The sequence below is a fragment of the Vigna umbellata genome, chromosome 8 (assembly GCF_029865625.1).
Source record: "Vigna umbellata cultivar VRB3 chromosome 8, Vumbellata_1.0, whole genome shotgun sequence".
Lineage (NCBI taxonomy): Eukaryota > Viridiplantae > Streptophyta > Magnoliopsida > Fabales > Fabaceae > Vigna > Vigna umbellata.
Genome location: NC_142172.1, coordinates 40971506 through 40994845, shown reverse-complemented (window position 1 = coordinate 40994845; position 23340 = coordinate 40971506). Strand labels below are relative to the sequence as shown.

The 23340-nt window shown below is 30.8% G+C and overlaps 2 protein-coding genes, 1 long non-coding RNA gene and 1 pseudogene across 3 annotated transcripts; 2 read left to right on the top strand and 2 right to left on the bottom strand.

Annotated features, from left to right (window-relative positions):
- Positions 1-1168: 1168 nt before the first annotated feature.
- Positions 1169-7227, bottom strand: LOC124821112 (putative S-adenosylmethionine carrier 2, chloroplastic). Its single transcript, XM_047292945.2, has 12 exons — positions 7071-7227; positions 6661-6765; positions 6198-6280; positions 5201-5277; positions 4362-4452; positions 3082-3135; positions 2911-3006; positions 2589-2678; positions 2139-2190; positions 1992-2053; positions 1760-1840; positions 1169-1682 (listed from the first exon to the last, which is right to left on the bottom strand). Exons 1-12 carry the CDS (start codon positions 7102-7104, stop codon positions 1563-1565), a joined length of 945 nt encoding a protein of 314 aa, XP_047148901.1. The 5' UTR covers positions 7105-7227; the 3' UTR covers positions 1169-1562.
- A 2219-nt stretch (positions 7228-9446) lies between these two features.
- LOC148194713 (uncharacterized) lies at positions 9447-10429 on the bottom strand (annotated as a pseudogene).
- A 3665-nt stretch (positions 10430-14094) lies between these two features.
- Positions 14095-14671, top strand: LOC148194712 (uncharacterized). The gene is made up of 3 exons (XR_015781348.1): positions 14095-14298; positions 14417-14490; positions 14639-14671. It is a non-coding gene; the product is annotated as an uncharacterized LOC148194712 (long non-coding RNA).
- Positions 14672-19035: 4364 nt separating this feature from the next.
- On the top strand, positions 19036-21754 carry LOC148194711 (peroxidase 12-like). The gene is made up of 3 exons (XM_088095724.1): positions 19036-19460; positions 19663-19857; positions 20974-21754. The coding sequence occupies exons 1-3, from the start codon at positions 19203-19205 to the stop codon at positions 21592-21594; spliced, it is 1074 nt and encodes a 357-aa protein (XP_087951850.1). The 5' UTR covers positions 19036-19202; the 3' UTR covers positions 21595-21754.
- The last annotated feature ends 1586 nt before the right edge of the window (positions 21755-23340 follow it).

The following is a 23340-nucleotide window of genomic DNA, read 5'->3' as shown; positions in this document are numbered from 1 at the left end:
TTCAACTGTACTGACCAATGTATTAACTGGTAGGTAATTAATGGTTACGGTCCAACAGACTCAGACATATAGCCATGATGTTTGGACAAATTATAAATGCACCCTTCGAGCCTAGGTGAATCACATAAGCTTGACTTTCTACTTGGACACTTCAAATTCATGATTTTTTTTTCATTAATGACATTTTAATTTCACATATAACATACTGTGTGTTATATTTACTTATATAGCACATTTTTTAACAGGTTCAGAATTCGATTTTTAAGAAACTAAGATTTTAATATTTTTTGAAATGTTTTTATAAAAATTAAATTCGAAACTTGTTTGCTAAGAAAATGAATTTTATGAATAGTTTGGAGTTTTAACTTATAGGAATTTATTTTTACTTTTTACTTTCAAACTTTTTTCACTTGTTCTCTTTTCTCTTCTCTCTTTGACCTAGAGCTGCCCCCTCTCTTTTTTATTCTTTTTCTATTAGTTATTCTTCTCCTCTCTTCTTGTGGCACTCTGACGAACAATTTCTTTTTTTTAATTATTGAAAATCATTAAGCAATTGAATAAGTTTGGAAAATTGTTAATGATTTTCTGTCGTGAACAATTTTTTTTAAATTTAAAATAAATATTTCAAATAAAATTAATATAAATTTATTGTAATTAGAAGAAATATTTATAAAATCTTTTTAATTAGAAAAAATATTTATAGAATCTTTCTAACTAGATAAAATATTTGTAGATCTAATAATTTATTTTGCAAAATATATTTGAAAAAAATTGTTTATAAGAGGAAACCATTGGATCTTCAACAATTTTCCAAACCTATTCAACATGGTTTTCAATAATTAAAAAAAAAATAAAATTTGTTCATCGGGTTTCCAAAACCATTGAAACCTTCTAGGGTTATTCAACGACTCAGATTTTCATAATAAGATCTTTGAAACATTTTTTGGAATAAAAATTTCGAAATACAAGTTTTGAAACGCATCAAATACATTTTGGAATACGTTTCCTGGAATGAGATTTCTAGAACTAACTTTCTTGGACAAATATTTTCTGGAATAAGTTTCGCATAAGAAATATGTTCAAGAAAGAGCTTTCCGGAACCATTCTTTTTTTCACATCTCTCTTCTTCCTCTGCAACTGTCAGTGGTGAAAGATATTTAGTTAGTAATTGTGGGGTGAAAGAAGCAATAGCCTTTCAATTTTACATTCTCTACGCAGAGGTTGTACAGGTTGAAAACTCATGTTTACACTTTATTTTCTCTTTCCATATCTCTGCACTCTATTGTCTCGTATTTTGAATAAAACGAAAGAGAATAATTTTTCAGCGCTGCAAAAAACAAAATAAAAGAAGATGAAATAAATAAACAGATCTACATCTGTTCCAATCTCTGCTTTGTTAGCCTATTAGAGAAAGCTCCAGGAAGATTTTAGTCAGGCTTTATGACAAAGCCCAAATTTCAATTTAGGCTTCAATTTCCAGGTCCAGAAGGGCTTGTCTTGAGCTCATCCTTTCAGGCCCGGCACCAATATAGGAATGAAGCTGAAGAAAAACCAGAAGAAACTCACTTCCGAATCTCAGCTTTGGTTTGCCGATTCCGAGCAAGTATTTGCTTTGTCTTCTCAAGAACACAAAAAAATATTGAACCGCCAACTCCTATCCACAAAACTCTAGGCCCAATACCCTGAAGGACAGTGCAAATGTACAAAGTTAATCGTATTAAGCTTTTGAATTGAAGAAAAGTAAGAACAATGAATATACCTTAAAAAGAGCATGAGTTCCTTCTTCTTTAACTATTGTCCTCACACAATCACTGATGCCTTTGTAATGATTTTGTGATCCCTGAAGTTAGTCACAAATACTTCAAATAAAGCATCTTCTAAGAGTCAAATCAACATAGCAAAACGTTAACAACAAAAAAAAACATCTTCACTTGGGAGCCATCCCAAAGATTTCCTTCAAATAATGAAAAGAAAAAAAAAATTGTGTTCACCTGAACCATCAATCTGGTCTTTACTACATCAAGAGGAGTTGTGACTGCTCCAGTTATGGCACCTGTCAGGTATCAAATTCACCATTCTCAGTTCAAATCAAACAACTCAAGTTCAGCAGAACAGAGGTTTTAATAGATATTTGGTACCAGCCACTGCCCCAAGCATAGCATTCTCTGGATCATTAGGATCTCTTTTTGCCTGTAAAGAAACAAAAATTCAGAAACAAACTACCCACCCTTTTGTTGTAACCTCATTCAAGCAAAGAAAAAGAGCTTTGGTTGTAATACATGTTATAGTATTAATATATATGCTTGAAATTAGAAAGCTAACTAAATGCACATAAAATCCTTATTCCTGAGCTAATTACAATAATATCTAACAAATTGATGCCATAAATTCGATAAATACTTTAATAATCATCAGAAAGTTTCCAATAAGCACAACCTTACTAATTTTATGCACTACTTTTCTTCAACTCTGACACAAAATCAGATATACAATTTTACATGAAACAGGAGCTTCATTTTTTAGTAGATGGTTTAAAATCAAAAACAACTTTTATAAAAATCAATTGACAGTTCAAATAGCAAGCTTACCGCTAATTTATACCCAATACGGAGCTGCTCATAAATGCATAATTCTATGGCATCAAATGGTAAATCTCGCAATAAGAAAGAACCATATCCCTACAATATCATATAAACAAAAAATAGATATCAAGGGAGGCAAAAAATAAAAAAAGAAAAGTTCACACACATATATATAATATTAAAATAGCATGTAAAATGGGAAAGCTAAAAAAATAATGTAAAAAGGCATTATGGTTCTGATCACTCGGAACAACGTATCTCTTCTCACTTACATATATTGCCTTCCAGAGATGGTGATTCCAAAGATGTGAAATTTAGTCATACATACCGCATAAAGACCTTTAAAACCCTCATTTGAGACAATGAGACGAACAGCATCTGGAGCTGATCTAAATTGCCCAATTTGCATCCTTTGCTTAACAACCTAGAAAGACATGGACATATTCCAAGTTCAAGAAAGCAGAAAATGCTTGGCAGTAAACGAAGTAAAGCTAATTACCTCTGTTGGAACCCGAACAATAGAAGAAGCAATGCCTCCAATAGCACCTGCAGCCTGCAATCAGCTTCAGAATATCAAAATAGCAAAAATTGAAAAGAAATGTCAGCCCAACTTCAAGGCCAGGGCACCAGGCTAAGTGCCTTGTGTGCTAATCATACAAGCTTGACGTTCGGATGATTAACATGACTCACCAAAAAGTTTGGTTAACTAATCATTAATAAGTTTTATAACTTCTATTTGTTTGTTTCTGTTTATATGCATTCTATTTTTTTTTTCTATGGCACCAAAAATAATGCAAATTTATGCTCGAGAAATAATAAAAATTGACGGCAATTTAAAGCTCAAACATGCATAAAGTGCACATCAAACTAGAAAATCCCCTTTCAAGCCAAGCATAAGCCTAGGTACAAAATCTATATCACTGTTCATCTTCAGCCTGTGCTACTCCAGCTATGACATAGTTTGGATAAATTTCTCAGTAAGCATTTGCAAATGAATAAATGGGGAGGTAAATATAAATTAAAATCAAGTTATACACTTCGGCTTTTGAATAAGTTAGATGAAACTTGAGAGAACTTCTAAAGAAGCAGAGGTACATAAATTGATTTTAACCAATGAGAAAAACTTGATGCATTTTACCTCTTTATTTTATTCCCTTATAAGTGCTTGTTGAGGAGCTCATCTAAACCGGACCTCATGCAGACTGAGGCTAACTGGCAAAATATTATAAATCTGCTATCTTATTGGATTGGTTAATAAATTTTTTTGGAGAAATTTCTTGTAAATTTGGAGAACAAACAAAATTACTAAACATCAGATATCATGATAGGTCTAAAAGATTTAAAATTGGACGAGATTGACTTTGGGGAATCATCACATTTTTACTTTGCAATGGCTTCCCCCATATCGTTTACAGAGGTTGAAAAGTATCTTCAATATGCATATAAAATAATAGAACATGTTTGTAAATATGATTTGGTGGTACCCTTTCACATCAATATCTACATCAAAGAATTGGGTTCTCATGTTTTTGGTTATCTACTCATCTTGCTGTCACTCCTGGTTTGTGTATCCTAGGATTTAACTTGCTAAGAAATGCTATGAAACCAGAAAATTGGCATACAGTCATAAAAATTAACATCAGAATTCTAAAATTGTATGCAGGCGAAGAGCATAATCACATACATATCTAAGGTGGAAGTTGGTGGCACATGGCAAATAAAGTCACTGCATAGTTAATTTGAAGAGATTGTTTCTTTTAGAAAAGATAGCCAACTTACAAAATGAGCCACAGCACTGAGATTCTCAGGCAATGACTGTAGCAATTGCTGCTTTGTGGGTTCATACACTCCAATAAAAATTGCAGACGCTCTGCAAGGAGGAAGAATGGTCTATCAGGCATACATGCTGATAATCAATTAAGAACCAATGTTTTTAACAAAATAAAAGAATGTTAAGGTCAATGTATCCTGGAAAAACTATCTTGTTGCAGTAGATAGATTAAAAGTATTATTATCTTCCTCATTGAGATATAGAAGAGTGAAAGCAAGAAATGCTCAAAAAATAGATCCCTCTAACTATTGCCACTGATAATAAAAGGTAATTATGCTTTCTAATGCTTTGCTTATACTGTTATTATAAGTTAGAACAACATTAATGTTAACTTGTGTCCTAAATCATACTAGTAATGAGCTCCAGGTTCCAGAAAAGCTGAAATAGTTCTGAGTACAGAAATAGCGGGTAGTGTCTATGCTATTGCATATTTACTCAGCTTAAAATCAGAATGCAATCCATCTTTTTCCCCAATACAAATATACAAACCACCTTCAAGAAAATAAAGAAAAAAATTCTTTATTCAGAACAAGTAGTTACAGAATATTTCAAGAAATTAATATAGAATAAAAACAGAATCCTATAGTCAATTCCTAATAGGTAAAACTAGAAATAGAAATTTTACACGCTTAAATTTATGGCACATAAGCAAAAGCATCTAACAAGCTCGAATCTAAATAAGTTTGCTGTGGAAAAGAATAAAGTGAAAAACAAAAACTCAAGATAACGACAAAAAAGTAACTGCCTTAAGAAATTATGTAAATATGAAAAAAAAATGTTCACTCACGGCAAGACACCAACAAGATTTCCAGACAACCCAGAGTACAGACCCTTCAGAACAATCTTTCCTCCATCACGAGCTACCTGATATAGGAATGAATGAGTTATAAAATCAAAATTGCTGCAAGTGTGTTTGTTCTACAATTTTGACGCTGAAACTATAGAAAGATAAAATGGCCAAGTTTTGTCACACAAAAGGAAGAATTCCATGCATTGGACAAAGTCGATTTATGTTTAGTGGCTTATACGACAAACTCATTCTAAGAAGAAATGGTGAAGGGAAAATGAAAAAATACAACAGAACTAGTATTGTTGTTAGAATTTATGTAATATCTTATCATATATTAGATTATCCTCGAAAGTTAGTTCCTTTATTCCCTTGTTAAGATTGGCTACTATATTTTCTTATCCCATCATGATTAGTTTCCCCAATGAGATAGGATACGATTAGAATAAAATTTATACATAAGGATTAGTACTCTTGGTTTTATGAACATATAAACATCATCATACTGAACTAATATCAATTCATTTTCTCGTTCTCTTTTTTCTATCTTCCTCATTCTATGCTGAAAACACCATAATTTCAACCATTCTATTATTTCTTCCCTATGAGGATTAAAATATCACAAGTTGAGCAATCTCATCACAGTGCTCCATTAGCATCAGAGTTCACATCAAACAAGGTACAATGGATGTTGAACAAAGTCAATATCCCACGCAAATATACAATTTGAATATCACATATTAAGTGACAATTATTACATTTACAAATTCATACTTTGACATGAACTAACATTTAGAATCCACAATAAAATGGAAAAAGAATTCAGTAATTGGATAACTGCATTTTCATTAACTACAATACATGCTTCCTCCTATGTAAATGAACTGGGTTATTTTTGTTTCCTTCCTAGTTCCTTCCTTCCCTTCAACCGTCACCCAACAGATGATAACAAAGAAAAACTAGATTTAAAGGTCTAGAATATATACACATAATTCACCTGTAGTCGAGTTTTTATGGTATCAATGGGGTATAAAGCTGTCTCTACCATGACACCCGCAACACCTCCAGCAATGCAACCATCTACAATTAGATCAATATTTGTAAATATGTCATACAACAAAATACTAATAACAAAAGACAATTAGAGATGCATGATTAGATGCAACTAATGACTTGAGTTCCAATGCCAGACCCTGCATCACGAACCATAACTATGCGTAGAAATAGAAACATCGTCAACTAATTTTTAACAGCAATTACAATTTCAATGCTTTGAAATTTTTAACACCATAAATGTCACTGGTCTCATTATGTGCTCGAAATGTAACATAGACACGCGATATAGGCATAATGCAATGACACCGTTGACGAACATGTATCTAACACCGTTTAAACAACAAGGGATTGCAGTTCTTTTATCCATGTATCTAACAATCTTCAACTGGGATGGAAAAACTTACCATATAGAACACGTAAAAAGTCAAATGGCTTTTTCTCTCCTTCAGTGATTGACATGAAGAACTTATCTGTGTCCTTTTGAACAGACATTTTAGACTTCAATGCATCTGTACAGACAAGTCACTTGTTCAAGATAAGTAATGCAAAGCACAAGCAAAAACCTCTGGCAACAGATTGACACAGCAATTTCAAGGTATTACTTTTAAAATATTAACTTAAAAATAATAGTCTTCCTTGAGTCTGAGACTCTGGAAAAAAAGGACCAGCATGAAGAACCTTTAGGCTAACAATGGAGTCAGAATGAAAGTCAAGGTCACAAAAACAAATTGAAATTTGAGGAAAACCCACGTCGAATGCGACAGAGTAATGGCTACTATGATTCTCAGTTACGAAATGGGAAAGAGTGGAATACCAATTGAATCTGGGGAGGGAACTTTCGAGCTCATGGGCAGTGTGCAAAGATCAAAGCTTTATCAAATAAATTTTTTTTTTCCGACAATTCAACCAAGTTTGCTGTACTCGCTTACGGCGGGTGGAGAAGCCAAATCCTGCAACAGATGGGTTTTAGATGGTTTATTTATTTATCTAATAATAAGGTTAAAATTAGGTTGATTGTTTTAAAAAATTAAGAAAAATACTATTAATAAAATAATCAATTGTCAATACTTTTACGATTTCTTTTTATCAAATATTTCCCAAAATAATTATCCAAAAAACTTATTAAATAATTATATAACTAGACCTATCCACCGGTCAGAACTTTTAAGAGAATCCATTTCTGTGACCTAAAATGACTTTCAGACAATTTAAAATAAGTTGGAATTTGATTCTTCAAAATTTGAATTTTGATTTTGTTAAAATAAATAATAGTGATGGTAACGATGATCACAATGCATCCCAGTGGCAGTAAAATTGCACTGCGATTTGAATATAAGAAAATGTCTTTATTATTTTCTCTACTTTGGTTGAGTATGAATAGGTGTAAGCATAGATGCATGAGATATATTGGACCTAAAAGAAAAACATGGCAGAAAAAATCAGTAAAGAATTTGGTATTTTATTTGAGTAATTTCTTTTGCAATTAGGTTTATTTGGGAAAATTTTCAACTTAGGTTTAATACCTTATTTTGTTTCTAGTTTGGCTGAATTTTATCAATTAAGTCCTTCATTTTAAAAGTGTGTCAAATTGATCCTTACTTACTAAATTTTGCACAAACGTCGTCCCTTCTTTTAAATACGTACAAACGGCGTTAATTTTTTTTTTCTCTTCTCTATTCTTCTGTAACACAGCATACCTTTCTTTTTTATTTTGTCAGTGCTATCTTTTCATATTTTTGCAAATCCCAAAACCTTTTCATTGCACCATTACCACTTACCACCGCACTTCTCAATTTTATTTCTTCCACTCTTCAAAACTTCTCATATCTTATTCCTCAATTGGAAATTTTATACCGGTTAAAAATAAAATTATTTGATATCGCAAATTTTATTTTATAACTCATTTATATAATATTGAGTTAAGTTTAAATATCTTTTAACATAGTATTACACAAATATTTATCATAATGAAATTAATGATATTAAAGTTTATTGTAATGAAATTGGTTATTAACTAAATTTATTTTTACTTGTTATTTGGGATCACTTGCTATGATATTAAACATTCTTTTTCATATTAAATATTTGACAATTTTATGTTCATTTTGTAGGATCTTTTATATAAAAATTGCTTACAAAGTTTTATAAATTTTTTATGTTATCAAATTGTTTAAAAATAATTATAAACTTTTTTCTGAATTCTTGTATTTTTTTAATCAAACACCTTCACTCTCACTTTTCTTTCTGTAATTTTTCTCTCATTTTGAGTCTTCCAAATTCATCTCTATTAATTTTATAAAATAATATAAAATTTCTTCGTATATCAACAATAATATTTACATATAGAAACAAAACAAATATAATTAATTTAATTAAAAACGAAATATAGTTTTCATAAATAATATAAATATGAAAAATATATTCTTAACTAAAAATGTAATCATATTACATAATCTATATCGATATAATATAATTTGTTATCTTTTTCTACCTTTTTAGTTCCTTTGTTATATACTAAAACTAATTGATCAAAGCTAAAAGATTTTTTTTTTTAACTATACTATGCTAAATTCATTTTGTTTTTTTTATTTAGTTATATTATCTCAAATTAAACCGACATACACCTATTATTTCGTTAAGATAAATCATTTTGATTTTAGTTATACTTTTTCATATTTCTTAAAATTTATAATAATATATTTTTATTTAATAACTAAGTGAAATATTGAAAGAACAAACCCAAGTATAATATTTAAAAGTTTTTAATTTTAGTTGAACAATTTTAATAGGCTTAATTACCTACTTAGTCCCCATGTTCAGAGGTAATTTGCTGTTTAGTACCCGGTTTTAAAAATGTAGACATTAAGTCTCAAAATTGTCAAAATTGTATGAATTGAGTCCCTTCCGTTAAATGGCACAAACGGAGTTAACTCCCTAGCTGACGTGGCGGAGGAATCTTCATTGTTTTTCTTCTCTCATCTGATTTTCCTGAAATGCCCCAGTTTTTTCTCTCTTTCCTATATTTTTATTAAATATTTATTTTTTTCTCTCTTTCCTCCGCAACCTCTACCTCCAAACAACCACTTCTCTGATGAGTTCCTTCGCTTGTCTCACTTGCCCTTGTTCGTCTCACTCACTTGGATTATCCTCCAACAACTTCTCCGGTCAAATTCTTTTCTTCGTCAACAACTTAACCCACCTCACTGGCCTCTTCTTGGAACACAACGCCAGCAGGAAACGTAGATCTCTGTGGCTCACCGTTGAAGGCTTGAAACCCCTTCTTCCCGCTCTGGCGCCGTCTCCCTCCTCCAATTCGACCCCGGCCACGACGGTGGGGCAGGTGTGTTCGGAAACGTGAAATCCGAGGTTGATGTTTGAGGGTCTGGTTTCGGAGTGTGGTGATCTTATTTGGGGTTTGGACTCAATTTTGAAACGAGAGAATTGGTGTTCCGTGGAAGTAGTTGGGCAGTCGAAAAAGTCAGAGAAAAAATGGTCCATTATTGCAGATGAGTGAGAAGTTGAAGATTGGGAACAGATGGAGTTTGATTCAGATGAGGTGAGATTTGGTTCCTCAAATAGAAAAGAGAAGTTATTTTTGGTGACATCAGAAGAGGAAGAGGGTGTGATCGGAAGAGGAGAGAGTTGTCCGAGAAGGTGCAGTTTTATTTGATTGAAAGCAGAAAGTTGAAGAGGTTTGCCATACAGCTGTTGAAAATATACTGTTATATTGTTATTAAATTTTCAACATGCTAGTTTTTTTATTTGAAAACAATGTTCCTCTGTAAATAAAAAGAAACAGCAAAAAAGTGAAAATCGTGAAACTTATTTGTTAGTGTTCTTTTGTAAAAGAAATTCTTTTTTTTTGTGTTTGTTGCAATTATTAAAATTAAAAAATATAAATAATTGAAATTCGGACAAAAATACATTTTCTTAATTATATTATAATACAAAACATGTATGTGATATAAAACTAATCAAATCAGTTTTGCATTTTAAAATTCTATAAGAATGTGTCGTTTCAGGAAAATGAGAGAGAAGATTAAAAAAGAAGAAAAAAAGAGAGATTAAAAAAGAGAGAAAAGGATGGGGCATTTCAGGAAAATCAGAGGAGAGAGAAGCAAAAATTAAGATTCCTCCGCCACGTCAGCTGGAGTTAACTCCGTTTGTGCCCATTTAAACGGAAGGGACTCAATTCATACAATTTTGACAATTTTGAGACTTAATGTCTACATTTTTAAAATCGGGTACTAAACAGCAAATTACCTCTGAACATGGGGACTAAGTAGGTAATTAAGCCATTTTAATAATACATATAATGACAAGACGTAATATGAAGGTAGGTTGAAAAGTAATAAAAATGTGAATGAATGTTTTTCTATATGATTTAAAAGGAATGTCTTGAATTACAACTTTTTTTGGTATTGCAAAAGTATGAAAAGAAAACACTGACAATAGAAAGAGAAATGTCTGCTGTGTTACATAAGAAAACAGAGTAGAAAGAGAAAAAAGTTAATGTTGTTTGTGTCTATGTAACAGAAGGGACGACGTTGAGACAAAATTTACTAAGTGAGGATCAATTTGACACACTTTTAAAAGGAATGACTTAATTGACAAAATTCCGCAAAACTAAGGACAAAATAAGTTATTAAACCTTAAATTTATTTAAAAAATACTATTACGTTAATATCTGGAATAAAATTGTTTTGTCACTTAATGAATATTATTTTTTAATATTTATAAATAATATTCAAATAAAAAAATATTTTTACTGTGTTTTTCATATCATGGTTTTATTTTATTTAGGTATTAAATTATGTCTTTGTATTTTTCTTCCGTATGGTGTGACCCTTCTACTTTTTGCTACAAGACTCACTGCCTCATCCCCACATTTTCGGTTGAGGAGACACTGATTTCTTTTGGTAATAAGATACTAAGTACTCTTTTAGTTTTCATTTCTTTTACATAATTTCATTAAATCTTTCCATTTTTAAAATGTTTAATTTATCATTTTTATTATTTTTTAATGTTCCCTATTGCCCTTTTATCCAAACTACCACGGATGACGTCGATGAAGATAAAGGGATAACATCAAACAGAATTTTTAAAGTAAAATGATTTAATTAAATATCAAAAAGAAATCGACTGAAAAATGTAAATAAAATGAGAAATGCGATAAGTTGACTAGTAGGTTATACTTATCCATCACTAAATTTAAGAAGATGTCTTTTAAATCGAAAGAGTCACACCAAATTTTCACTCATATTAATAGCTTATGAAGTAGTATATATTCAATGTCTTAGTCGAGGAAGTACGAGTCAAAGTTTGATTTTTGGGTGCTTATGGTTATAGTTTGAATTTTAAAGTTGATTAAGGAGATCGTAGGGTGTTGTACTTCACCGTCTTCACTTTCTAATTTCTTAAACTATAAAGAAAACCAAGGTAAGATAAACTACTATTATTTTATATCCTGGTTTAAGTTTTAACACATTTGAAACTTTTATTTGAACACTGTCTTTGCATAAAGAAAAACTAAATTTCTGAAAAATGGTCTGCAAAAATTTGCTTTAAGAATCATGAACTTGGGTTCAATTTTAGTTAATTTTAACTCCTGAATTAAAATATTCGCTGTAAAAGAAGCGAAGAATCATAATCCTTTATCTAAAAAAAAAGTGTTAAATATAAATAAATTTTACATCAAATAAAAATTTATTTTTAAAGTGATACTAAAAGCAAATATCCGATTGTTTAACCCAAAAACAGATAATATTTTAACCGGATATCCAACTTCTCCAACAACATTATCCACGTTATAATATTTTGGAGCATGATATTGTAGAGCATGCGAAATAGCTGCGCGACAATGGACATTTAATGTACAAATTAACTTTTTTTCAGATAAATGTTGAAACATCAAGTACCATTCAGATAAGACCAATAATCTCTAATAAATGTGTGAGCAAATGCATCACAAGATCAAATCTATCTCGCACGTGCCGTAATAAAATGTAAAACACAATACCAACGAACATTCAACTAAACTTTCTTTCTCGTATTTCACAATAAGCTTCCCTTTCTTCTGAATCCAGGTTCTAAGTTTGCAAATTTCTATTTCTTATTATAATCTTTCCCATCAGTAAAATGTAATAATTTTAAATATTTAACATAATTAATGCCTATTAACTAATTGAAATTTATAGTAAATTAATTTAACAATAACCGTCTAGAGTAATTAAATATTTTAAAGTAATTTAGTTTATTTAAAAGGTGTTTGAGATTTTATGTCGATTACGATAAAGTAGAATCACGTCATTTTATAAATTATATTTAGGTTGGATTTAAAATTTATTTTTAATATAATATCAGAATCATAAAATACTTATTTTAATAAAATTTATTATCTTTTTAATTTATCGTGTTACTTATTATTCGAATCCTTATCAGATACTATTAATTTTTAAATTTATACTCAAGAAGATATTTGTTATTTAATGGTTTTATTATGTTATGTGTTATTGGATTATTATCAAATTATCATCAATGTTTGATTATTATAGATCAATTATAAATAGAATGAGATTAATACAAACAAGTACAAAAATTACTTCTCAATTAAATTTTATAAAATTAAGTTAAATTTAAAATATAATTTTTAAAAAGTTAAATTATTATTAATTATTTTTTGGAAGAATCACGAACCATGCTATAAAAGTTTTAGAATCACTTGACTTGAAGAGCATATGAAGGGGAAGAATCGTGAGTGATAACAAAATTTGTGGTAGTGAGTACGTGACATGTGATGTTGGACCCACACATTTTGATTCCGTGTTTGTATTTGTAGGGTTACTTTACCCTCCAAATAATTTATAATTAAATGAAAGTTGAAATATTGACTTAAAACGTTGATAGTTACCCCTACGTCATAAAAAAATGTTTTAAGGTAATATTAGTTATTTTGTTTTAAATATCTTAATATATTAATACTATGTAATACAAAAACAATATATTTCATCATCAATTTATAATGTTTGTGTAACGCCAGACACAACCGCCTGTGTGGTGATTTTGATATACCCGTTTTCAACGATGATGGCCGAAAAGGCAAAAGCAAAAGCTCGTTTTCAATTTGAAATCTGAGAAGATAGATACAGCTACATTGTTACCATATCCATTTCAACACAATTAAAAAAGTGTTTTCTAATTTTGCCTTGAATTATTAAGAAAATGTTCGTCTATTTCAAATTCAAATAGTTATATAAGTCCTATTTTTGTTTACAATATATTCGTATTTTTTAATAAACAAAAAGCTATTCCTTTGGAACCGTGTTAAGCGATTCAGAATGCCGTTTTTTCTGTCCTCAATTCATCACGCGTTTCGTGAGGACGCGGTTCATCTTTGAGCCCAATTTGTCCTTTTATTTGCTCTAAAAATCTCTTATTCGACCTCATCCTTTTGTTTTATTTTCCTCGTCATGCTTAACTTCATCTTTTAATGTAATTTAACACAGAAAAATTAAAATTACAAACGTGAAATTTTTCCATAATAAATTATATGTGACGTTATAATAGTTTTCTTAAATAAATCTTGTTATTTATAATAATAATATCTTACTTTGATATTCGATATTTTGATAACTTATTTTTATATTGAAAGGGTCGTGAGTATCTTGCATTAACTCTTTTTTGTTGATTTTTTTTCTATTAGTCAATTACTATCTGTCTATTCTCATTTATTTTGCTTAGATATTAGCTATGGGAAAGTTTGACTATTGGAATTTGAATAAATATTTGGGTGTAATCTACCAATATAAATGATTTGTTAAAGATAAAAAAGAAAGGTGTGTGGTCAAACAAAAACCAAATAAATTCGCACTGTAAACGGCCAAGACTTTAGCTAATAGGATACTTGTCTTCTTTTCTCTCCCTCTCTTTTTATAAATACATGCTACAAGATTTCTCACTTCACACCAACATACAACAGAAGTGTCAGTTTATCATTACTGAACTCTTTCCTCTGTTGCTGGTTCTGCTACCGACTCCTTTTTGTAAGTACCCCAATCTCTCTTAACTATACTTCTTTTTTCTTTCCCTTTCTCATCCTTTTTATCATTCTTCACGGATCATTGATTCCTGACGCCTCTCCTCAACTGGGTTGCAAAAAAGATTCTGTCTTTTCCACGCAATCTCTCTACTTTCAAACCCTTTCGCTCGCAGCATTTCTCCTGTTTTCGAACTCTGTAAGTCTCTGTTTTGGGGTTGTGTTTTAGAACACGCAACTCTACTTCGTTTTCTTACAGTTTTCTTTTAAAGGGTAATCGGTTGGTGAAGTTTTCTCGCAATTGGGTTCTCAAAACCGGCATCTTTTTCATGTGTTTGTGCATGCAGGAAAGCACTTAACCAAAATCTGTTTCAGCTTCCNATTTCAATAGACACATAGAGATTTTTAAATTTAATGTTTACAATATGACTTACACAAAACAAGATAGATGTTACCAATAAGGAGCATTGATATCTTGAAGCTACTGTGAAGTTTTAATGATGATAAAGCTGAATAATTGAAGATTCTAAATGCATATTTGTTAAATGCATTTTGTAGAAACAAATCTATAGGATAAATTGTAATGATGTAGTTTTCGTATTTAGTGAGTCATTGCGCAAATAATCGATTATCACGAGCCAATTTAGAAGAGAGTTGTTCGCACAAATAAATGATTATTACACAGAATAATCGATTATCATTGTTTCATTTAATACTGTCCAAGTCTTTAAAATAATCGATTTTTGCTCAGGATAACCGATTATCACATTTTGAAAACCCCATAACAGACACAAATAATCGATTATCACTTATGGTAATCGATTACCAGTGGCACTTGGGAGATGTTTTTTCAGTTTTTGACCCTGCACGAAACTAGGCTTATAAATAGAGGTCTTCACAGCTCTTAGAAAGAACTTTTCAATTGAGAGTATTAGAGCTTTGTGCCTAAGGAAAACTCTCTTTGAGTGAAAATGATCTATGTCATTTTCAGAATACAGTTTGTCTGAGGAAGTTCTCAAAGTGGTAGAGTGCTCTTGCCTGGTCTTGTGAACAGGAGAAGCTTGCGCTTTGTGTATCAAAGGTCAGAGCGGTTCTCTTCAAGTTGACAGAGCTGTTGCTTCCGGTTCGTGCGTCGAAGGAAGCTCTTCCGGTTCGTTTGTCGAAGGAAGTTACTTGTTGCACTCTTCTGGTTCGTTTGTCGAAGGAAGGTGTTTTCTATTCTTTGCTCATTTCATTATCTTGTAATATGTACAACTATATTTTTAGTGAAAAAGGTTAATCACTATTTATAGTGATTAACGACTGAACGTAGAATCTTTTTATTCGAACCAGGATAAAAATTCAGTGTGTCAACTTTTCTATTCCCTACACTCTTTACTGTTTTATGCACTTCAACTGTTTGATAAATTTTCTCTAAGAAAATTGATTTTTTAAAACGGACCATCGAAACTTGATTTGTGACCGTAACACGCTTTTCGAATATCTTATTCCACCGTGCGACTCTATATCGGTGCCAATTGTTCCGACAATAGAGAGTGAATAAAAATTTGAAAAATAAAGTCTTTTTACTAATTTAATCATATGATAAATTATTTGATTAGTTTTTTTCGTCTATTTTACACCAGATTACTTACAATTTAAAGGGAATAAAAATTAAGTTTCTAGATATTCAATGAAGTCTCTTAAGATTTAAAATTATTTTTATTTATATAAGTCATGGTTTGAGTTTCTCATCTAATTATTTTTAACACACTTTTACTTTAATCTTGGCTTTATTATTGTGTTGAATGTATGAGTTTATCTTTTTTATGATAACAAAAAGTAATAAAGTTATTAATTTAATTATAAAATTAAATTTAAATAATTTTATAATTTTATTATTGGTAATTTTATTATTTTAGATAATTATTTTATTGTAAATATTTATTTTAGTTAAAAAAGGTTAAATTTTAGAAAAAAAGGGTAAAATAATTATTTTAATTTAAAAAAAATAAAATGTATACGCCAAAAGCGAAAATCCTCTTATACAATAATATAGATAATTTTAATATTTATATTAATTTTAAAATTATCAATATTGATTATTATGTTAAATCTCAAATTATAATTTCCATTTATATAATATTTTCATGCATTGACATATAATGTCTGTTAACTTTATTTAAAATTCAGTGACCCAAACTTCTATCCAATGATCTCAATCATGCCCTCAAGTCCAACAACATTTACTTTTGTTATATGACTTTCTATCAAGTAAATGTAACAAACTTTCATGTCCCCAGTCTAGTGTAATTAATTTTAATCAATTAAAGATAATGTCATACGCTTTTTCTTTTTTACCGTGTAAAACTTATATGATCACTGTAATAAAAGTTTACCTTTTTTAAAATGAAAATTGAAGGAAAATTATGTGATTAAGTAATTAAGATTAATCATTTTTCACTAGTGCAGAAAAACTCTTTAACGTCAACTTTTAGACGTTTGACCATCAAATATCTGATGTAAAAAATGATCGGTGACATTGTTGTAATTAAAATCACCATTTAGACGTTGGTTGGGGGTTTCTTGACGTCTAAAAAATAAGATACGTCGGCCCCTACAATTGGACGCCAAAAATAGACGTTAATATTTTAATTGGCTTTATACGTCCAAGTTCAGGATATCCGACGTCTAAGACCTATTTAAACTTCGGGGCCCACCATTGGACGCCAATGAGGTAGTCAAAATTCCAAAAGTTATCATTTAGACGTTCGATCCCGCCACACCGACGTTTAAAATCTTATTTAGACGTCAGCCCCTCCTAACCCGGACGCCAAATATGTCCACTAAAATTATATTTTAAGCCCTTTAGATGTCTGCTAGGAGGAGGTCCGACTTCTAAAGTTATTTAGACGTGCTAGGAGGGGGCCCGACTTCTAAAATGTCTGCTATTACCAAAACCGCGAACACGAGACAACAGTTACGCACACTTAGTGTTCATCATCTTCCTCACGTTTTCTCTCCATGTCCAAAGCTTTTGAGGTTTGTTTTCTCTATTTTGCATCGTTTAAAATTAGTTTTACTCCGATTACATTACTCTTTGATGAATTATCTTCCATTTGAACTGATTATAATGCGTTTTCGTTGCGTTTTGGTGCAGTTTTGCGCGTGTTCTTAGCCAACGATTTTGAGCGTTTTTGGCCGGTGATTCTTGCGGTTTTGAACGGTGCACTCCTCCATTTCCCTCCAATGTGTTTTTGAACGGTGCACATGAAAACGTCTAATGGATTACAGAAACCAAGATTCGTCGAGGACATTAAAAGTCAACTGTCCCACAATTTGGACGTCTATATAGACGTCCGGCCTATACTATCTGACGTCTCCCAACAAAACGTCAATGTGAGATCAAATATTAAAAACTCTAAATAACAGACATTAAAAACCTTTTTTCACTAGTGTTTAAAAAGTTGTTACTGTGATATTTTATTAAAGAAATATTAAAACAAGAATGAAAATTATAACAAAACACCTAAACTATAATAGAAATAATGACTTAAATATTGTCATCTTTAATATTTAGTTTATTAATAAAGGTATTTAAGAGTTGTCATCGTATAAAAAACATTTATGTAATACTTTGAGCAAATATATTTTTTTCTACCTAACTTCAATTTTAGGTTTCAAATAATGTTGACCCACGGGCCTTACAGTCTTATCCTTTTGTGTATATTTCTTGGATAAAGCTTAACACAAATGACATAATTATGCTTTAACGATACAAACAAATATAAAACGTTAAAATCACATAGTTAATTTAAAAAAAAAACAGTTTAAATGGTAAACTAATTTATTTGATTAATACAATAACATGAATAAAATAAATTAAAATATTAATTATCAATGCTGAAAAGACCATCTTGATTTATATTGTTGTTTAATTTTACATAATTTTTATCAAAATAAAACATTAAAAAATAGTAAAGTAATAAATAAAGCAATTTTGAAACATGTTTCAAGAAGGCGTATGGGACTACATAGAAAATATACCAAAAGAGCAAAATATAGATATAAAAGAAATAGTACAATAAAGTTATAAAAAGCAGCACAAGTTATATATTGATGAGATTGAAATAGATATAAAACTACTAAGCTTTGCGTAAGGTTTGAAAACTCCTATAGGTATTTTTTTTTATATAAAAGCTTTATTACTTTTCCAAAATTATTAGCTATTGAAAATAAACTGAATAAAATGGTTAATTTTCAGCTTAATTTTTTACTTTCAAGGAGAAAAAATAAATAAATGGAGGTAAAGATGATATTACTGGATTCGTGTATTTTAATTAATTTGGAACAAAACTGACTGAAAAAGAATAATTTGAAACATATTGATGGCCGTCAAAGTTGAATTGTACACGTGCCCTGTTGAGCAGTAGGAACAGTCGAGGGAGCTTTCAAGTTTAGACAGCTAAGAAAAACTAATATTAAAAGTAGATAAATTTTAGAAAAAAATATATTTTAATATCCATAAATTTTTTATATTTATTTGATATATATATTTTTTTAATTTACTTTTTCTGAAAAATTATAAATTTTTTCATACCATTTTATTGTCAAATAAATGTAAAATATATTACTTAAATTTTAAAAATCAATTTATTATGTGAAAGAAAATTGAACGGAGGAGATCGTCAATATATAGGCTCTATTCATTGTAATATAATCTCGTTCACTTGCCTTGTCATTGTCTAACCTTTTGTTTCCTCTGGAGACGTCCTTGAACCAACCACACGGCTGCTGAGAATCCTCGTAATCTGCAAAACTCCATTTATTATTCACATTCACGCAGTGGTCCATTCTTCAGACTCACTAATTCTCTATAAATACTATACATCCCTTGCTACATCTGAACCCATTACCTTTCTACTTTTGATCATGGCTTCTATTTCTTCTAATAAGAATGCTATTTTCAGCTTTCTTCTCCTCTCTATCATTCTTTCTGTTTCAGTTATTAAAGTGTGTGAGGCACAAGCCAGGCCTCCTACTGTCAGAGGTCTATCATATACCTTCTATTCCAAAACTTGCCCTACGCTTAAATCCATAGTTAGAACTGAGCTCAAAAAGGTCTTCAAGAGCGACATTGCTCAAGCTGCTGGCTTGCTTCGCCTTCACTTCCATGACTGCTTTGTTCAGGTAATTAATCAAACACTAGTTTACAGAATGAATAACGGTGAAAAACACACTCCACAAACATAAACACAAACACTTGGTACTCGTGGGCACTAAACATTTTTGGAAGAAAGAATTTGATAACAATTAATCCACATTTAGCTGTTATGAAACATTCATCGATTTGGGTGTACAAAAATCATGGTGAGAAATGCGTTTGATGTAGGGATGTGATGGGTCAGTTTTATTGGATGGATCTGCAAGTGGGCCGAGTGAGAAAGATGCGCCACCAAACTTGACTTTGAGAGCTGAAGCTTTTAGGATCATCGAAAGGATTCGTGGTCTGTTAGAGAAGAGCTGTGGAAGAGTCGTCTCATGTTCAGACATCACTGCCCTCGCTGCACGTGATGCTGTTTTCCTTGTAAGTACCATTATTTTGGAAAGACTTCATGTTTTCACTCTCTTTTTATTCTCTTACTTTTTCTTAACAATTCTATATAATCATTTTTTATTCAATAATTTCATTTAAATTTAATTTTATTATACTAATTTAATAATAACACAGTTGTCAAATGGAAGAAAAAGCAGTCACAAACTAACTTTTTTCTTTCCAATATTATTCAGAGATTGTGTATTAGTTATTATCGAAAAATATGCTAAACATAACTTTTAAAATCATTATTATAAAATTAGAAAAATATGTCTTGGTCATTCGTATGTGACTTTATCTTTACCAAAGAAAATTGAGGGAGTGATGAAGGTTACGTATTTTCCAAACATGAAACTAAACACTTTTTGTTCTTCCCAAAATTAATCATTTTATCATTAGATTTAAATGAAATAAACATAAGATAAAAAAAAACACATAAGAAAATATTTCAAAATAACTTTTGTTTGATACGAGAAAAACACGTTTAATACGAGAAAAGGACATGACAAACAACATCAGAAAGAATACGCACATATAAAAGAATAAATCCCTCATTTAATACATGAGGTTTAAGAGAAAAAAAAAATCAAGGTCCCGTACTATATAATCCTTTCCTTCCAATTTGAAAAAAAAAGGTACTTAAAAATGAGCAGATATTTAAAATACCATTATATCTTTTATCGTTAAAACGTACACAAACAAAAATAATATACATATTTTTATTTTAAAATAATTGTCATTCTTTAAATATACTACTTTAAACAATTAAGGGAGTGTCATTTGAATACTGAAGAAATAAGTACGCATGTTTTATTCAATACTTGCTTCTTCTTTTTGTACATCATAATACATAGAAGAAAGTCAGCAAATTGGTTACAACTAGTTATACTAATACACGTTGAAGAAAATGGAACCATTCATATTCATGGAAAACAAAATACATAAAAGGATGTTCAGTGAGTCAATCCAACCATACCCTTAAACAATGGTCAACATTTTGTTTTTACATTTTCTCCATTTGACACTTTCTTTTATAAAGCAAAAGCCTTCTTTCTCGTTTTGTGGATTGATAATGTATAAAAATTGTTTCTTTATTATGAATGACAGTCAGGGGGACCAGACTATGAGATTCCCTTGGGAAGGAGAGATGGGTTAACCTTTGCCTCTAGACAGGTGACATTGGACAACCTTCCACCACCCTCAAGCAACACCACCACCATCCTAAACTCCCTCGCCACCAAAAACCTCGACCCCACCGATGTGGTATCCCTCTCTGGTGGACACACCATAGGCATAAGTCACTGCAGCTCTTTCAACAACAGACTCTACCCTACACAGGACCCTGTCATGGACAAAACCTTTGGCAAAAACCTCAGACTCACTTGCCCCACCAACACCACCGACAACACCACAGTCTTGGACATTCGATCCCCCAATACCTTCGACAACAAGTACTACGTTGACCTCATGAACCGACAGGGCCTCTTCACCTCCGACCAAGACCTCTACACCGATAAGAGGACCAGAGGCATTGTCACCAGCTTTGCCGTGAACCAGAGTCTCTTCTTTGAGAAGTTTGTGTTCGCCATGCTCAAGATGGGTCAGCTCAGTGTGCTCACGGGAAATCAAGGGGAGATTCGTGCCAACTGCTCCGTGAGGAATGCCAACAGCAAGGCCTTCTTGAGTTCCGTCGTGGAAAATGTGGCCCAAGAATTCATAGAAATGTAACCGGATCTTCTTTGTTGTATATGTTATGACCATGAATAATGCGTAACCCTTGTTTCTGGATGATCTAACGTGGTAGGGAACCGTTCTCTAATGTTCCTAGTTATATATACATACGTACTTGAGTTGAAATAAATTTTAAAATCTGAATAAGAGCTTCTCATTGGCATGTATACAATACACTTCATCTTAATCATCATGCGCACAATATATCTTCTACATAACTTCCTTAGAGCAGACCTGAACCCATCCGTGATAGTAAAATCCTGAACATAAGGCTTCGTTGAAGAAGTTAAACATTTAAGGAAGAGGATTTCAACATGAATAAAATAAAAAAAAGCTTGTCATATTTACAATTTTGACCTAGAGGAGTATAATACAACTATATAAAATTGAAACCAAATTGGTGACTAAGATACCCCACAAGAGAACACCTGTTGTGGATTGGTGACCAAAATTTTCTTTCCATAATTTTTTTCTCATTATTTTTTGCATAGCAGATCATACGGCCCAAATGATGGAAATGCCTATATCGGGCCTGGTTCAAATTGGTCCGTAGTTTTGTGGACTTGGATTGTCTGGAATGTTATTTTTTGGTAACAAGGGGTGAAAGGGCGAAATAGAGTGAAACTAAGGAAAAATAAAAGGTGGGAATAGAATAGAATAGAATTGAAGAAAATGAATGCAGGGAGGTTGAAGATGATTATGACAGGCATTAATTAGTAGAAAGAGAATCACAGTCATTCCACAGTCTAGAAATGGATTTAAGCCAACCAAATTCCAGGGCCGTGACGATACTTCAAACTTCAACCACAAGACCACTCATGGAGCTAACTATCCCTTTCCAAACCCTTCATCACAGTTACTTCTCTACCCACTTCTTTTTCTTTATCTCTTTTAAGCTTTTCTTTCAATTAAAAGATCAAACATGAGACATTGAATATATAAAAAAAATTATGGAAACTTAATTTATTTAGATTACTTTTATTTGTTATTAATAATTTTACTTGTTATTATATTAGAAAGAGAAATACCTAACCCAAACGAAATTTCGGTTTTTTATATACAAATTATAAGCCAAGGGAACATACCCTTCTTTTCTTACTGTCTTTTTGTGAGGAAAAATTGTTAGCAATCCATCGCACAAATTAGCTCTAATTAGCTGATTTCAACGAGTCCAGATCACCAAGCTTCTTTCCTTGCATCAGTAAAGAATAGTGGAAGCAAATGCTCTTTTATTTTTCTTTTCTTACATCATTCTCCCAATTCTTTTATTATCATTTATACAGTACATGATGAAAGAAAAGGGAATTTTTGGTTGCACTTTTTCACTTTTTAATTATAAAAATATAACATTATTTTTTAAGATATATGCAAGAAACATACCAAAAATTACTATTTTCTGTATAAATATTAGGAATTAAGAAAGTATATTCAAGTTAATGTGGTTTTTTTAATTAAAAGGTGAAATAGAAAATTTTAAAAAATGCAAATAAACCCTCCTTAAACATTTAATTATTTATTTAGTTAGTTTTTATACTTGCATAGTTTGTATGTTTTAGTTCAATACTAGAAACTACATATATATTTTTTAAAATATGTTTTAGATTCACACTACGTACATTTACTATTACAGTGCCTAAAATTTTGGACGGTAAAAATAAAATAATAACTCAAAATTTAAATCAATATAGAAAAACTAAACTTCTATCTATTTTTACCTTTTTATATACTATAATTTAATTTTAT

Excerpts from the sequence above, each read along its gene's own strand:
- LOC124821112 (XM_047292945.2), bottom strand. The coding sequence starts at position 7,104 with ATGAGCTCGAAAGTTCCCTCCCCAGATTCAATTG. Across the intron at positions 6,281-6,660 it reads CTTTTTACGTGTTCTATATG|ATGGTTGCATTGCTGGAGGT; the intron begins GTAAGTTTTTCC and ends ATCTAATTGTAG. Across the intron at positions 4,453-5,200 it reads AATCTTGTTGGTGTCTTGCC|AGCGTCTGCAATTTTTATTG; the intron begins GTGAGTGAACAT and ends TCCTCCTTGCAG.
- LOC148194711 (XM_088095724.1), top strand. The coding sequence starts at position 19,203 with ATGGCTTCTATTTCTTCTAATAAGAATGCTATTTTCAGCTTTCTTCTC. Across the intron at positions 19,461-19,662 it reads TCCATGACTGCTTTGTTCAG|GGATGTGATGGGTCAGTTTT; the intron begins GTAATTAATCAA and ends CGTTTGATGTAG. Across the intron at positions 19,858-20,973 it reads CACGTGATGCTGTTTTCCTT|TCAGGGGGACCAGACTATGA; the intron begins GTAAGTACCATT and ends TATGAATGACAG.